We start from the raw sequence: 14,788 nt of genomic DNA, 5'->3' as shown, positions 1-14,788 counted from the left end.
TCCAGTTAATGTCGACTTTTTACCGTTAAGGCTAATTTAAAAATCACCACCATCATCATCATCATCATCATTTATTCATTAATGAACTCTTAAAGGAACAGTTCAGTGTGAAAATAAAAACTGGGTAAATAGATGACCCATGTGCCCTCCCCTCAAGTCTCTGATTGGTTACTGCCTGGTCACCAGACATCCAGTCACTCCAGCCTTTATACGTTACATTTTTGGCTAACTAACTATATTAGAAACATTTTTTATTTTGCTCAGCCTATTTATTTACCCAGTTTTTATTTTTACACTGAACAATTCCTTTAAAGGCTACTTTTTATAATAAAGTGGTTCTCAAACTGCTCTGTCTAATGAGTATGTGCTTAGAAGAGTTATATCTACTTATAATTCATTTAAATCATTTTATCCTCTAAGCTGCAGAGGATGGATGGAACTTGCATTCAGTATCAGGGAGTAAAATCAGGGTCGGACTGGGCCGGAGGGACACTGGGAAAAAAACCAGAGGCCCCCAGGCCCTTGTGGGCCCCATTGGCCCAGATCTATGATTTTCAGGCTGTTTCCTGGCATGACCGCCCGTAAAACAAAGTGCGCATGCACACAAGAGCACACGCTCGACAGCACGTTGGCGCACCAGGGGGTCTGAAGGGGGTCCCTGGACAGCAGCCCCAGTGGGCCCTGGGCCCCCCAGTCTGATCCTGAGTAAAAGTCTCACCCTGGACGATAGTTAAATATCAATCTCTCTAATAATACATTCAAAATAATCGGCTTAAATCACATCATTGCAAATTCAACCGCTACAGTAAGATCCAACATTTGGCCGGTGCCCCCAGCACATAACACAGTCACAGATATAGGAAAAACATTTGTGCTAAAGTTTCACAATATCGAAACCACATTCACATTCTCCCAAAATCTAAATAAAAAACACAATTTAAAGTGATGGTTCCCCTTTAAATGAACTTTTCAAATGGTGTACAAAGACAATTTGCAATTGGTTTTCATGTTGTATTATTTGTGGTTTTTGACTTATTTAGCTTTTTATGCAGCAGCTCTCCAGTTTGTAATCTCAACCATCTGGTTGCTAGGGTCCAAATGACCATAGCAACCATGCATTGAATTGAATAAGAGACTGTAATATGAATAGAAGAGGCCTGAATAGAAAGACAAGTAATAAAAAGTAGCAATAACAATACATTTGTAGCCTTACAGAGCATTTGTTTTTAGATGGGGTCAGTGACCCATTTAAAAAAGTTGGAAAGATTTAGAAAAAAAAGGCAAATAATTAAAAAACTATAATAAATTGAATAAATTATAAAGGCCAATTAAAAAGTTGCATAGAATTAGCCATTCTATAACACACTAAAAGTTAACAGAAAGGTTAACCACCCCTTTAAATTTCATTTTTAATTGTAGATGGTATTTCTGCTATAGTTTGAGGTTACTCCCATAGTGAATATGGTTCCTACTGACAAACAATGATATTATTATGAGAGAAATAACTTGCAATGAATAGGTCTTGGGTATTGGTTTGAACATTATTTCTGCCTGTTGTTTTAATCACAAGAAATCTGTCAGCGTTTTTCCTTCGCTTAACAGCACAAACTGGCAGATTGGAGCTCCTTTATGTTTTGGTCTTTTTGAAGTCATTAGAATATTGATAATTAGATAATTATATTCACATTTAACAACCCTGTCCCTTCACTTTATTGTTGTGAATATTTTGTTAGAAGGAGTTCATTATGCAGTGGGAGTATCTGTGCACTGGGAATCTAATTATCTGCCTCGCAAGGACCAAAAATGGAGGAGCTTTAATTTTCCTGTTTAGCTCCAGAAATAACAAAAAACTTAAAATTGGCAAAAAGTATGTTCTGCACAAACTCTATAAGGTGCATTAATGTTGCATGGGGGAGAATACAGTACTTCCTCTTAAGGGCAGAGCCCGGCGACAAAGCTCCTCTTCTTCAGGGCGACTAATCTCCCCGAACTGCCTTCCCCTGCCTTCATGCCGGCTAGAATGTAAATCGCTGGCGGGATGGCAATCCGATGCGATTAGTTTTCCGAAGTTTCCTTGTGAGGCAAAACGAAGAGCTCTAAATGCCATCCCACCGACAACCTCTGCATCTGTCCAGGTCCCCTCTGGGATTGGTCCACTGGCAGGGCTCCCACCTGTCCCTTCTCATGGTGGTCCTGTTTAGGGAGTGCTGGGAGCTGTAGATTACTAATTCATGGTTAGACACATAAGGAGCCAAGGGAAACAAGTTCTCAGTGCTAGGCACCATGTGTCCTCATATCTCATTGGCTTCCAGTGTGGAGAAGAAAGAGTGGAAGTAGTGACTGTAGTGGTTTGAACATGATGGGTAGATGTTGCTCACAAATGACCCTTTCATGAAGTTTCCTATTGTATCCTCCAGTACAACTGCTGCATTACTAATGCTTCTCTCTTTCTCCTTCAAGTCTGTGACTGTCAAACCTCCTTTGGCCATGGGCAATTCTCGGGCGATATACAATAATGACACAGACGCATTAGCGCAAGACAAAACTGTGCTCAATGTCAAGACGGGGCTGGTGGTCCTCACCCTCATTTGCTTCAGTTGTTTCCTCTACACCATCATAGTCTTACTGCACATCTTCTTCTCTTCTCCTCATCTCAAGGACAACGTCCGCTATGTGCTCTTTGCCCACATGCTCATTAATGATACCGTCTACCTTGTCTCAAGTCTCTTCCTTTTCCTGGCCTCCATATACAAACAATACATTCCGGTGCCCGCCTGCTATCTTGTGTACACAGTGGCCACCGTTACCTTTAGGGTGACTCCGTACAACCTGGCGGTCATGTCCTTGGAGCGCTATCTGGTTATTTGCTTCCCTCTCAGGCAAGGGGAATTGATCACTATGAGGAAAGCAGTAGCTGCCATTGGAGGGATGTGGACGCTTGGGCTGATTCCAAACCTTGCTGATTTCATCACATTTAGTCCTTTTATTGGGATGCTCCAACCTGTGGTCTGCCGCGTATCGGCCCTCACGGTGAGGCCAGAGCAGGACACTATCAGGTTCTACAACGACATCTTCACTTTTACCCTAGTGGCCCTCGTCATTCTATTCACCTACACCAAGGTTTTGATGGTTGCCAGAAGCATTAGCTCCGACAAATTGTCTGCACTAAAGGCAAGCAAAACCGTCATGCTCCATGCCTTCCAGCTCCTCCTCTGCATGACCTCTCTATTGTCATCAATAGTGTTTGCCAATGTATTCAATTATGCTACTTATCTGCCCTTAGCCAGCTTCCTCCTCTTCACCTGCCTGCCCAGGTTCCTCTGTCCTCTTATCTACGGCTTACGGGACAAAGTGATGGGAAAATATGTCAAAAAGATGTATTCTGCAAAGCATTAAAGGGGAAATCAGTGAAATGAGGAAAATTATATGATGACTGGAATAGATTTAAGAAATGTACCTAAACTGTTAGACATGTGTAAAGGGAAAGTATTCTTTTAGCTTTTCTGCCAGCATTAGTGAGCATTACAAGGCAATGCAATTTTCCACATTATATGGCCAAATGTATTGGGGGCATCTGCCTGTTCAACATCTCATTCCCAAGCCAAAAGGATTAATATGAAGTGGCCCTTTGCTGCAATAATGGCCCCAGTGCTTCTGAGAAGGTTCCACTAGATGTTGAAACATTGTTGCTGGGAGTCACAAGAGCATTAGTGACGTTGGGCAGTGATGTTGGGGATCCGGCTCACAGTCGGGGTTCCAATTCATCCCACAGGGGTTCAGTTGGTTTGTTTCTCCCTTTGGTCTTATTACTGCCCCTACTCTTCTGTGAAGGTCCCACTAGATGTTGGAACTTTGTTACTGGAAGTTACTTCCATTCAGACACAAGAGCATTAGTGAGGTCGGGCACTGATGTCGGGGATCAGGCTCACAGTCGGGGTTCCAAATTATCCCACAGGGGTTCAATTGGGTTGTCCCTCCCTTTGGTCCTATAACTGCCCCATCTCTTCTGGGAAGGTTCCACTAGATGTTGGAACTTTGTTATTGGGAGTTGCTTCCATTCAGCCACAAGAGCATTAATGAAGTTGATACTGATGTTGGGGATCAGGTTCACAGTTGAGGTTCCAGTTCATCCCACAGGGGTTCAGCAGTGTTCAGGTTGGGTTCTTTCAATCTCAGAAAACCCTTTCTGTACAGATCTGGCTCTATGCATGGGGCATTATGGTGCTAAAAAAAGAAAGGGCCTTCCCCAAACTGTTTACAAAAGTAGGAAGCACGGAATGTCATTGTACCCTGTAGTCTTTAGGTTTCACTGGAACCAACAGCCCCGGATATTGCGCCAGATATCAGTCCTGCAATATTACCCTCCATCAAATGTTACAGTTGGCATTATGTGTTCCAGCAGGTAAGTCTTCTCCTGGCATCTGCCCAACCAACATGGTAGAAATGACATTTGTGCAATGTGTTTCCATTTCTCCATATCCAACAGCCTCGGCCTTTACTCCACTCCAGCGAATGCTTGGCACTGCACTGGGGATGTTATATGTATATGTCCAGGGAAAGGGGTCTAATTACTAGATTATATCATGTTTATGGTAAATGCAGAATAAAATTTCAAGCACTTAATGGTGTCACTCTAAATGTGTGTTATTGAGAGATTCCATTGTTCAGATGTGCAACAACTTGAGGTTCAAATGCACTGGTCCCACCGCAGAAGTATAAACAAATTGTCTTTCTGCTTGTGCACCTGCCACCAATTTGTTGCTGAGAGGTCACATGGAGAGGGGGGCAATAAATGTTAATGGAAGAAATATGTAAAATCCAAGCCATTTATTGTGGGAATATAATTTCAGTGTTGTTGGGAGTCGCCATGACTCACCCATCACCTATTATGTTTGCACCTAACTGATCTCCTCCATTGAAATGCATAGAATCAACATGTGACTCCAATATCCAATATCAACCAAAATAGTAGATGGGGGGGGTGAGATGCACCCAAATCCATCTCTGAAGTCCAAGTAAATTACTGTCCCAGGACCATATTACATTGCCAAGTGTCAGTTTATGCTCTTGAGTTTGCTGTTTGCCAGAATGGAATCGCAGCAGGAGGTTTTTTATTGCCGCAGGAAAAATGTTACTTTGAGATAATTCACATAAGAAATTGCAGTTTGGCTGCTTTTATACTCAAAGTGACAGCAATGACAATTTTTTTCCAGAGGTGACTGTGACTATTAGAACCCCACCCCCCCAGCAGTGCATTGGGGTCCGTGTGAGTAAATAAATAATTCAGTGGCAGGAGCTGGGGGGCACCAGGGTAAATGAGGTGCTAATGAGTCAATAGCAACAATGGAACATAATGGAACATACACAGTGACATCAAGCAGGGTAGCCCCATCATACAGAACAGGGGGGGCATGATCTCTATAGGAAATGAACTGCCCAATTGTGTCAGAAGTGCCGTTCATTGTACAGGAGGGGAATCACATGACATTAAGCTTATAAAAAAAGTGTAAGCTTTGTGGGTACAGGGCTCAGCTGGCGTGTTACCAGAACTGGGCCCCAGACCATGAAGATGTAGCCTCTAACTTATAAACAATATTTCCCAAGACTGAAATATCCAGCCAAATGTGCTCCAGCTCCAGCTAAAATCTGTGCAATGTGCTGCAGGAGTTAGCCCTGGAACCTCACTGCACTGGGGTATTGATCCCGGTCAGGACACGGAGTGTGTATATTGTGTCTGTGTGTGTTCTCTGGGTACCCCAGTTTCCTCCCACACCCCAAATACATGCAGGCAGGTCACAGTCTATTAAAGAAAAAGAGGGACAAGAGTGTAATATATACACTTACCCAATGGATCTGCTGAGCTGAGTATAAATGCTAGCCTAGAGTGTCAGTGTATGGTGAAAGGTTCTCCAAAGGTAAGATGGAAAGGTATGGTAAAAGGGAAAGGGAGAGGATATGGCAAGAGGGAAACCATAGCAAAAGATGGAGACACTAAAACAGAATTGAGACAGTAGGGCAAGATGGAGACAGTTGGACAAGATGGAGACAGCAGGGCAAGATAGAGACAGCAGGGCAAGATGGAGACAGCAGGGCAAGATGGAAGCTGCAGGGCAAGATGGAGAGAGCAGGGCAAGATGGAAGACTGTAGGACAAGATGGAGACAGGAGGGCAAGATGGAGATAGCAGGGCAAGAGGGTGACCACAGGAAAAGATGGAGCCAGCAGGGCCAGATGGAAGACAGTAGGGTAAGATGGAGACAGTAGGACATGATGGAGACAGCAGGGCAAGCAGGAGACAGCAGGAAAGCTGAGACAGTAGGAGAAGACGAAGACAGTAGGGCAAGATGGAGACAGTACAACAAGATGGAGACAACAGGGCAAGATGGAGACAGTAGGACAAGAGGGAGACCATAGGAAAATATGGAGACAGTAGGGCAAGATGGAAGACAGTTGGACAAGAAGGAGACAGGAGTACAAGATGGAAGACAGCAGGACAAGATCAAGATAGTATGAGAGGATGGAGACAGCAAGGCAAGAAGTAGATAGTAGAACACTATGGAGACAGTAAAAAAGAATGGAGACAGCAGGGCAAGATGGAAGACAGTAGGGCAAAATGGAGACAGTAGAACAAGATGGAGACAGCAGGGAAAGATGGAGACAGTAAGACAGGATGGAGACAGCAGGGCAAGAAGGAGACCGTAGGACAAGATAGAGACAGTAGGGCAAGGTGAAATACAGCAGGGCAAGATGGAGACAGTAGGACAAGATGGAGACAGTAGGACAAGATGGAGACAGCAGGGCAAGAAGTAGATAATAGGAGAAGAAGGAGACAGTAGGGCAAGACGGAGACTGTAGGACAACACAGAGACAGTAGGACAAGATGGAGACAGTTAGCCAAGATGGAAGACAATAGGGCAAGATGGAGACGGTAGGGCAAGAGAGAAGACAGTAGGGCAAGAGGGAAGACAGTAGAGCAAGAGGGAAGACAGTAGAGCAAGAGGGAAGACAGTAGAGCAAGAGGGAAGACAGTAGGGCAAGACAGAGGATAGTAGGACAAGATGAAAGGGAGTAGGGCAAGATGAAAGATAGTAGGACAAGATGAAAGAGAGCAGGGCAAGATGGAAGATAGTAGGACAACATGAAAGATAGTAGGGCAAGATGGAGACATTAGGAGGAAGATATCACATGTAGATGGAGAAAGCAGGGCAAGATGGAGACTGTAGAACAAGATGGAGACAGTAAAGGCAAGATGAAAGCAGGAGGGCAAGATGGAAGACAGCAGGACAAGATAGAGACAGAAGGACAGGATTGAGACAGCAGGGGAGAAGGAGACAGTAGGACAAGAGGGAGACCATAGGAAAATATGGAGACAGTAGGGCAAGATGGAAGACAGTTGGACAAGATGGAGACAGGAGGACAAGATTGAAGACAGCAGGACAAGATTAAGACAGTATGAGAGGATGGAGACAGCAAGGCAAGAAGGAGACAGTAGAACAAGATGGAGACAGTAAAAAGAATGGAGACAGCAGGGCAAGATGGAAGACAGTAGGGCAAGATGGAGACAGTAGAACAAGATGGAAACAGCAGGGCAAGATGGAGACAGTAGAACAAGATGGAGACAGTAAAGGCAAGATGGAGACAGCAGGGCAAGATAGAGACAGTAGAACAAGATGGAGACAGTAAAGGCAAGATGGAGACAGCAGGGCAAGATGGAAGACAGGAGGGCAAGATGGAAGACAGCAGGACAAGATGGAGACAGTACAACAAGATGGAGACAACAGGGCAAGATGGCGACAGTAGGACAAGAGGGAGACCATAGGAAAATATGGAGACAGTAGGGCAAGATGGAAGGCAGTTGGACAAGATGGAGACAGGAGGACAAGATGGAAGACAGCAGGACAAGATCAAGACAGTATGAGCGGATGGAGACAGCAAGGCAAGAAGGAGACAGTAGAACAAGATGGAGACAGTAAAGGCAAGATGGAGACAGCAGGGCAAGATGGAAGACAGGAGGGCAAGATGGAAGACAGCAGGACAAGATGGAGACAGTACAACAAGATGGAGACAACAGGGCAAGATGGCGACAGTAGGACAAGAGGGAGACCATAGGAAAATATGGAGACAGTAGGGCAAGGTGAAAGACAGCAGGGCAAGATGGAAGACAGCAGGGCAAGATGGAAGACAGCAGGGCAAGATGGAGACAGTAGGACAAGATGGAGACAGCAGGGCAAGAAGTAGATAGTAGGAGAAGACGGAGACAGTAGGGCAAGACGGAGACTGTAGGACAACACAGAGACATTAGGACAAGATGGAGACAGTTAGCCAAGGTGGAAGACAATAGGGCAAGATGGAGACAGTAGGGCAAGAGGGAAGACAGTAGGGCAAGATAGAGGATAGTAGGACAAGATGAAAGAGAGTTGGGCAAGATGCAGGATAGTAAGACAAGATGAAAGGGAGTAGGGCAAGACGAAAGTTAGTAGGACAAGATGAAAGAGAGCAGGGCAGGATGGAAGATAGTAGGACAACATGAAAGATAGTAGGGCAAGATGGAGACATTAGGAGGAAGATATGACATGTAGATGGAGACAGCAGGGCAAGATGGAGACAGTAGAACAAGATGGAGACAGTAAAGGCAAGATGGAGACAGCAGGGCAAGATGGAAGACAGGAGGGCAAGATGGAAGACAGCAGGACAAGATGGAGACAGAAGGACAGGAAAGAGACAGTAGGGCAAGATGGAGACAGTAGAACAAGATGGAGACAGCAGGGCAAGATGGAGACAGTAAAACAGGATGGAGACAGCAAGGCAAGAAGGGGGCAGTAGGACAAGACGGGGGACAGGAGGGCAAGATGGAAAACAGCAGGGCAAGATGGAGACAGCAGGGCAATAAGTAGATAGTAGGACAAGATGGAGACAGTAGGGCAAGACAGAAGACAGTAGGGCAAGAGGGAAGACAGTAGGGCAAAATGAAAGAGAGTAGGACAAGACAAAAGATAGTAGGACAAGATCAAGTATAGTAGATAGTAGGAAAAGATGAAAGAGAGTAGGGCAAGATGGAGACATTAGGAGGAAGACATCACATGTAGGGTAAGATGGAGACAGTAGGGCAAGATGGAGACAGTAGGAAAAGACAGATACAGTAGGACAAAATGAAGAGAGTAGGGCAAGATAGAGACAGTAGGACAAGATAAAGACAGTAGGGCAAGACAAAGACAGTAGGACAAGACAGAGACAGTAGGGCAAGATGGAGACAGTAGGATAAGATGGAGACAGGAGGACAAGATGAAAGAGAGTAGGGCAAGATGGAAGATAGTAGGACAAGATGAAAGAGAGTAGGGCAAGATGGAGACATAAGAAGGAAGATGTCACATGTAGGGTAAGACTGAGAGAGTAGGACAAGATGAAGACAGTAGGTCAAGAGGGAGACAGTAGGACAAGATGGAGACAGTAGGACAAGATGGAGACAGTAGGACATGATGAAGACAGTAGGGCAAGATGGAGACAGTAGGACAAGGCAGAGACAGTAGGACAAAATGAAGACAGCAGGGCAAGAAGTAGATAGAAGGGCAAGACGAAGACAGTAGGGCAAGACAGGAGACAGTAGGGCAAGAGTGAAGACAGTAGGACAAGACGGAGACAGTAGGACAAGATGAAGACAATAGGACAATATGAGGACAGTAGGGCTTCTCTGTGCACAGATACTGTTCTTCAATTGGACAGGAGGTTTAATGTGAAACCATTTGTGTCTTGTCCAATCAGAGAGCAGTCTCTGTTAGGGATGCACAGAATCCAGGATTCGGTTCGGGATGGTGCCCACCATGTCAGTGGCCCACCAGGATTTTTCCCAGTCTGAATTCAATTTCCTGCACCAAAGTATGTTCTTGGATGGCTAGGAGTGACGTTTTGGGCCAGAATTCAGCAAAATTCAATGTTCTACTAACAGGCGATAAAGAGACTACAACCAAGTTCTCTTTTGTACCTTTGCAACCCAGAATAGCAACCAAGGGAAAGCGCAGTTACATTAAACTCTTTTTAGGTGCAGCATTTTAATTAAATAAATGCTCAATATGTTCGTTAAACTAAACCACGTAACTGAGGGTCATTATACTGGTCCTGCTTGAACGTTCCAATATTACCCTCAGTTAAATTATTTAGTGAAGCAAAACAAAGTGGATGAACTATAGGCTCATCACAATACTCTCTGGGTAGATTGAGCCTATGGCCACTGAGTTTGTTCTCCCTTTCCACATTAATTACTACAATTGCTCAATGGGTTGGGGAACCTACAGCCACTGAGTGTGGTCAGATCAGATGTTCCTCTGTGTGTTTTTTCTGTTTTGACCCTTTTCTTTTTTTAACCCCCATGGAGCTACTTCCATGTCGAATTCCAGAGGGATCTCCAACAATGTCAATGATATTTCGATCACAACCAGTATCGACCGACTCAATTGTGATCCTCACACTCTTTTGCATCTGCTGTTTCCTCTATTCCATCATCATCCTTCTCCACATCATCCTCACGACTCCTCATCTCAGGGACAACACTCCTACCTCCTTTTTGCCCACATGTTGGTCAATGACACAATTTACCTGATTACAGGACTGGACAATTTACCTGATTCTCTTTCCGTGTGCCTGGTACTTGATATACCTCCCTATACTATTCTGCTACTTTACATATACTGTAGCCACATCAACATATAGGGTGACACCATACAACTTGGTGGTCATGTCTCTAAAGCACTATGTGGGCATTTCCTTCCCCCCCTCAGACATGCAGAATGTTGTACTGTAAGGACTGCAACAGTTGCCATAGTTGTGATCTGGACGGTGACGCTGATCCCAAACCTCAAAACCATCAAACCATCCCAAACCATCAGCTCGTCCTTTGGGAAACTCTATCCTATGGTCTGTAGCCAGGGAGTTCTGTTGGTGACACCAGAACAGAACTCTTACCTTCACCATAAGTTTTTCTCTGGTTGCACTCTTCGTCCTCTTCACCTACATCAAGGTTTTGCTGGTGGCCATAAATATTGGCTCAGGAAAGTTATCTGCCATTAAGGCTAGCAAAACCGTCATGCTCTCATCAATTACAGAGAGATACCCATTCAACTCGATTGTAATCTTGACCGTTCCCACCTTCCTTCACTTCACCTGCCTGCCCAGCCTAAGTGGAGCTGCAACGCTGCAGCTTCTCATCACTTTCTGATGTTGTGGCTCGTCGTGCCCCCGTTCACTACTGATTCCTCTTCCTGTGCGTGCGCAGATCGTGACGCGTCGGGTCCAGAGTACTAGGACCAGAGTACTAACTAATTATAATGAGGCTGGGCGGTATGCCGCCTCGTAAATTCTGCCACCCTAGGCCCGGACCTTTGTGGTCTTGCCACAAATCCGGGCCTGGTTCTGGCCAATAAGGCAATACTCTCAATACTCTCACGCTCAAGTCTATGTGGCTTTGGTACAACTGGTACGACTGCTGTTCCTGACTGGCTGCAGCATAGGGTTTACAGAATTTTTGGATAACAGACCCATTGGATGTCCAAAGTCCTGGTCTTAGCTCATAAAAAGGATATCAATACATTATTATTATTTCTAAAGAGTCAACGTCATCCCTAGAGCTGTTCAGTGGAAGAGGACACATGTCAAATATAATGATTACATAGAAATACTGATTGATACAGGAGATAAAGAGGTCCCTGCTCAATTGAGCTTACAGTCTAATAGAAGAAGGGGGTATTGGCAAGATGAGGAGTCAGTGAGAGATGTGGGCAGCAGGTGCCAGTGGTATATAGTGTATAGTGAAGGAATGCCAGGCTAGAGCAGGGGAAGCTTCTCTAAACAAACAAATGTGCTTTGTGAGATGTTTAAAAAAGGGAGATTGGGAGAGAGCTGGTTGGAATGTGGAAGGGAATTCCAGAAAAGAGGTGCAGATGCCTAGGGTGCTGGTCAGCTTGGTCCACTGCTACTGAGGAATAGATCAGTGGTTTGGTGATTACATGGAGCTAAGTTTAGAGATGCAGGGTGGAGCAGAGGAGTGAACTAGTGATGTGCGGGTTGACAAATTGTGCACCAGCAGCCGACCCTAATCTGCTGCTCTGCTTCTCTTTACATACCTGTACCCACACCCCCAGGGCGAGCAGGCACATGTCTATAAATAGATGCAACTGGAAGCGAACGTGGCACATACTTAGATTGCAGGAGGGATGGCCAGCAGGAAGAGCTTGGCTCACACCTACCAGGACCCGAATTCCTACCGTGTGTGTTGGCTTGATTCCGATCGACCCGCATTTCCCGAGGTATTGGGCAGACTCGCAAATCACTAATATCAACTGCTTTGATATTGCGACCAATGTATGGGGAGGCAGAGTTGCATGGTTGCTATGAGGAGTAAATGAGAGGGCATTATCAAGACCGTAGCTGGGGAGGGAGATGGAGCAATATGGAAGCCGTTAACTTTAGTAGGTGACACTAAAGGAGTGACTGGAAAGGTTATGGCTCTGACTGAAAACCAGATTGTATTGGGTTGATGTAGCCATGATTAGAGAAGAAGCTGGGTAGTATGATTTATAATATCTGCTTGAGTAGTTTAAAGAAAGAGGGAAGCAGAAAGATTGGACAGAGGTTACAGAGACTGGAGAGAACCACCAAGGGTTTATTTAGTATAGGGGTAATGAGTGCATATTTAATTAGGAGGGCTCATTTCTGTTTGGGAGGGACAGACTGAATACATTGGTTGAGGCTTTAATGGAATTGGGTTGGATTGAGGAGACCTATGGAAGGAATAGGGTAGACAGTTAGTAATATGTGAGAAAACAATAAGTTCTGAAACCTCCTCTTCAGTCCCAGGGAGAAGAAACACAAAAGATACTGAGGAGGGTTCATGGGTGAATAGATGGGAGGATGGTGCTGAGCAATGTCATTTCTGTTGTTTAGTGTTAAATGGTATGTGAGGTTGAAGACACAAGTCCATCAAGTACAATGAAAAATACCTCTAGTTGATCCAGAGGAAATCACAAAACAAAAATCGAAAGCCATTTCCTCTTTGCGTCCAGGGCAAGACACCGGGAAAAAATAGAGTTGGCACCTTTCCCAAATGTGGCGTCTGGACAGGGGGCAGGGCATGTGATGTTGTGGGGCGGGAGACATCATGGGCAGGGACTATGACATGGTGAATGGCAATTTGCCAATTGCCATGTCAATCAAGGTGAAACCTGCCAAGTTTTGCTAATTTGGAAAACTAACCAGGCTTTTTTTAGCCGGGAAGCAAAACAGGGCAGGTGGCAACCCTAGGGAAAAAACCTAGTGGACTCCGCTGGCCCAGACCTGCTATTGCCACTTCCCTGACCCTGGTCATGATCAGGAAAAAGTTATGCGCAGGGGGGCCGGAGGGGGATTTACAGCTGGGACAGTGGGCCTGAGTTGTCTTTGTGGGGGTGGGTGGCCCAGATGGATGTTGGGGTCCTTTAAGCAGCATACCCAGTGAAGCCAGGCCTCCCAGTCCAACCCTGTTTGTGTCCTTTCTACTCCAAAGTCAGTTTTCAAGCCCTTAAAATACAATGGGCATGGGAGAAAACAGGAAAAGAAGGTCTAGAGCACTTTTACTTCCAGTGACCAATAATGAATGTGAGTCACACAATGGACCTTCTCTGTTCTTTAGTATTCCAATAGCAGTTTAAAGTGCAAACACTGTACTTCTACAAGAATAAATTGCATGTGCCCACTCGCTTCCAAAATTAGCCAGAGAGGAGAAAGGAATCCTAGAATCGATCAATTGTTCTGGGTATATGTCTATGAAGGTTTTCATTCATCGAGGTCATGGTATATCTACTAGAAGTAAATCTAGAGCAACCATACTCGCTGATTAATCATTGAAGACGTTTCACCACTCATCCGAGCATCTTCTTCAGTTCAAGATCAGGTATGGGAAATCCTTGGCATATCAACTCTTCCAAGAATACAATCACAGTGGTGCAGTGTAACTAGCCAGAGAGGTGGCAAGTGAAACTCACATAGGTGTGATTCTGTATAGTTACTGTGATAGGTAAGTCTTCCTGCTGGGTTTCAGAAGCCGCATCCTCAATCACATGGTGTTTCCTCTATCTGGATTATTGGTTCATATACAGAACTATTCATACTGAATCATCTGATTCTCAATCATGTTTATCTCAAAATCTAACAAAACAAATGATAGTGGTCTGGCTCAATATTCCGTTGCCCTCTTTGTTTTAGCTGTATTGGGGGAGGCAATATTGTCCCTGGCATTCTTATAACTTTGTCCATTTTTCTTACAAACTCTTCTGTTGGATCTTTTCACCTCACTCCTAGTGAACGACGGTTCCATATTGTGCAATGCAAAACATTCACCTCTATTCTCTAATTTCACTTTACATTTGGTACAGAACTAAGTTGGTATTTTGTTTTGTTTTTGTTTTTGACTTTTTACCTCCTCAGCAAAACCCTCTTTAGAGGCAAATTCCTAATAAACGTCTGGGATTAAATAGAGGGCAAAATGTAATTGTTTATTTAACAAGGGTGTAGGTCCTGGATTCAGCTGAAATCTACTTAGTTCAGTTGTCTCTTTACATCAGACTATTTTCTTCCTTTTCTTTTTGGCTCCTTTGTTTTCTTCTTACGCTTGCCTTTGGTTTCTTTCTATCCTTTTTCTTTGTTTATTTCATTCTACCACTGGTTTATCTGTTTCCCCCTCTCTTCCTCACTTCTGGGTCTTTCAAGCCTCCTCTCCTCTTCACATCTGCCCCTACTTTCTTACTGCTATTCCTCTATTCTAT

At 44.6% G+C, this 14,788-nt stretch overlaps 1 protein-coding gene and 1 pseudogene across 1 annotated transcript; both read left to right on the top strand.

The window, feature by feature from the left end:
* The first annotated feature begins 2,487 nt into the window (after window positions 1-2,487).
* LOC108707620 (odorant receptor 131-2) lies at window positions 2,488-3,396 on the top strand. Its single transcript, XM_018245609.2, has one exon. It carries the CDS (start codon window positions 2,488-2,490, stop codon window positions 3,394-3,396), a length of 909 nt encoding a protein of 302 aa, XP_018101098.2.
* A 6,870-nt stretch (window positions 3,397-10,266) lies between these two features.
* On the top strand, window positions 10,267-11,208 carry LOC121399778 (annotated as a pseudogene).
* Window positions 11,209-14,788: the final 3,580 nt, after the last annotated feature.

This window comes from Xenopus laevis, chromosome 2L (genome assembly GCF_017654675.1).
Source record: "Xenopus laevis strain J_2021 chromosome 2L, Xenopus_laevis_v10.1, whole genome shotgun sequence".
NCBI classification, from domain to species: domain Eukaryota; kingdom Metazoa; phylum Chordata; class Amphibia; order Anura; family Pipidae; genus Xenopus; species Xenopus laevis.
This window is presented reverse-complemented; position numbering and strand designations above follow the sequence as displayed.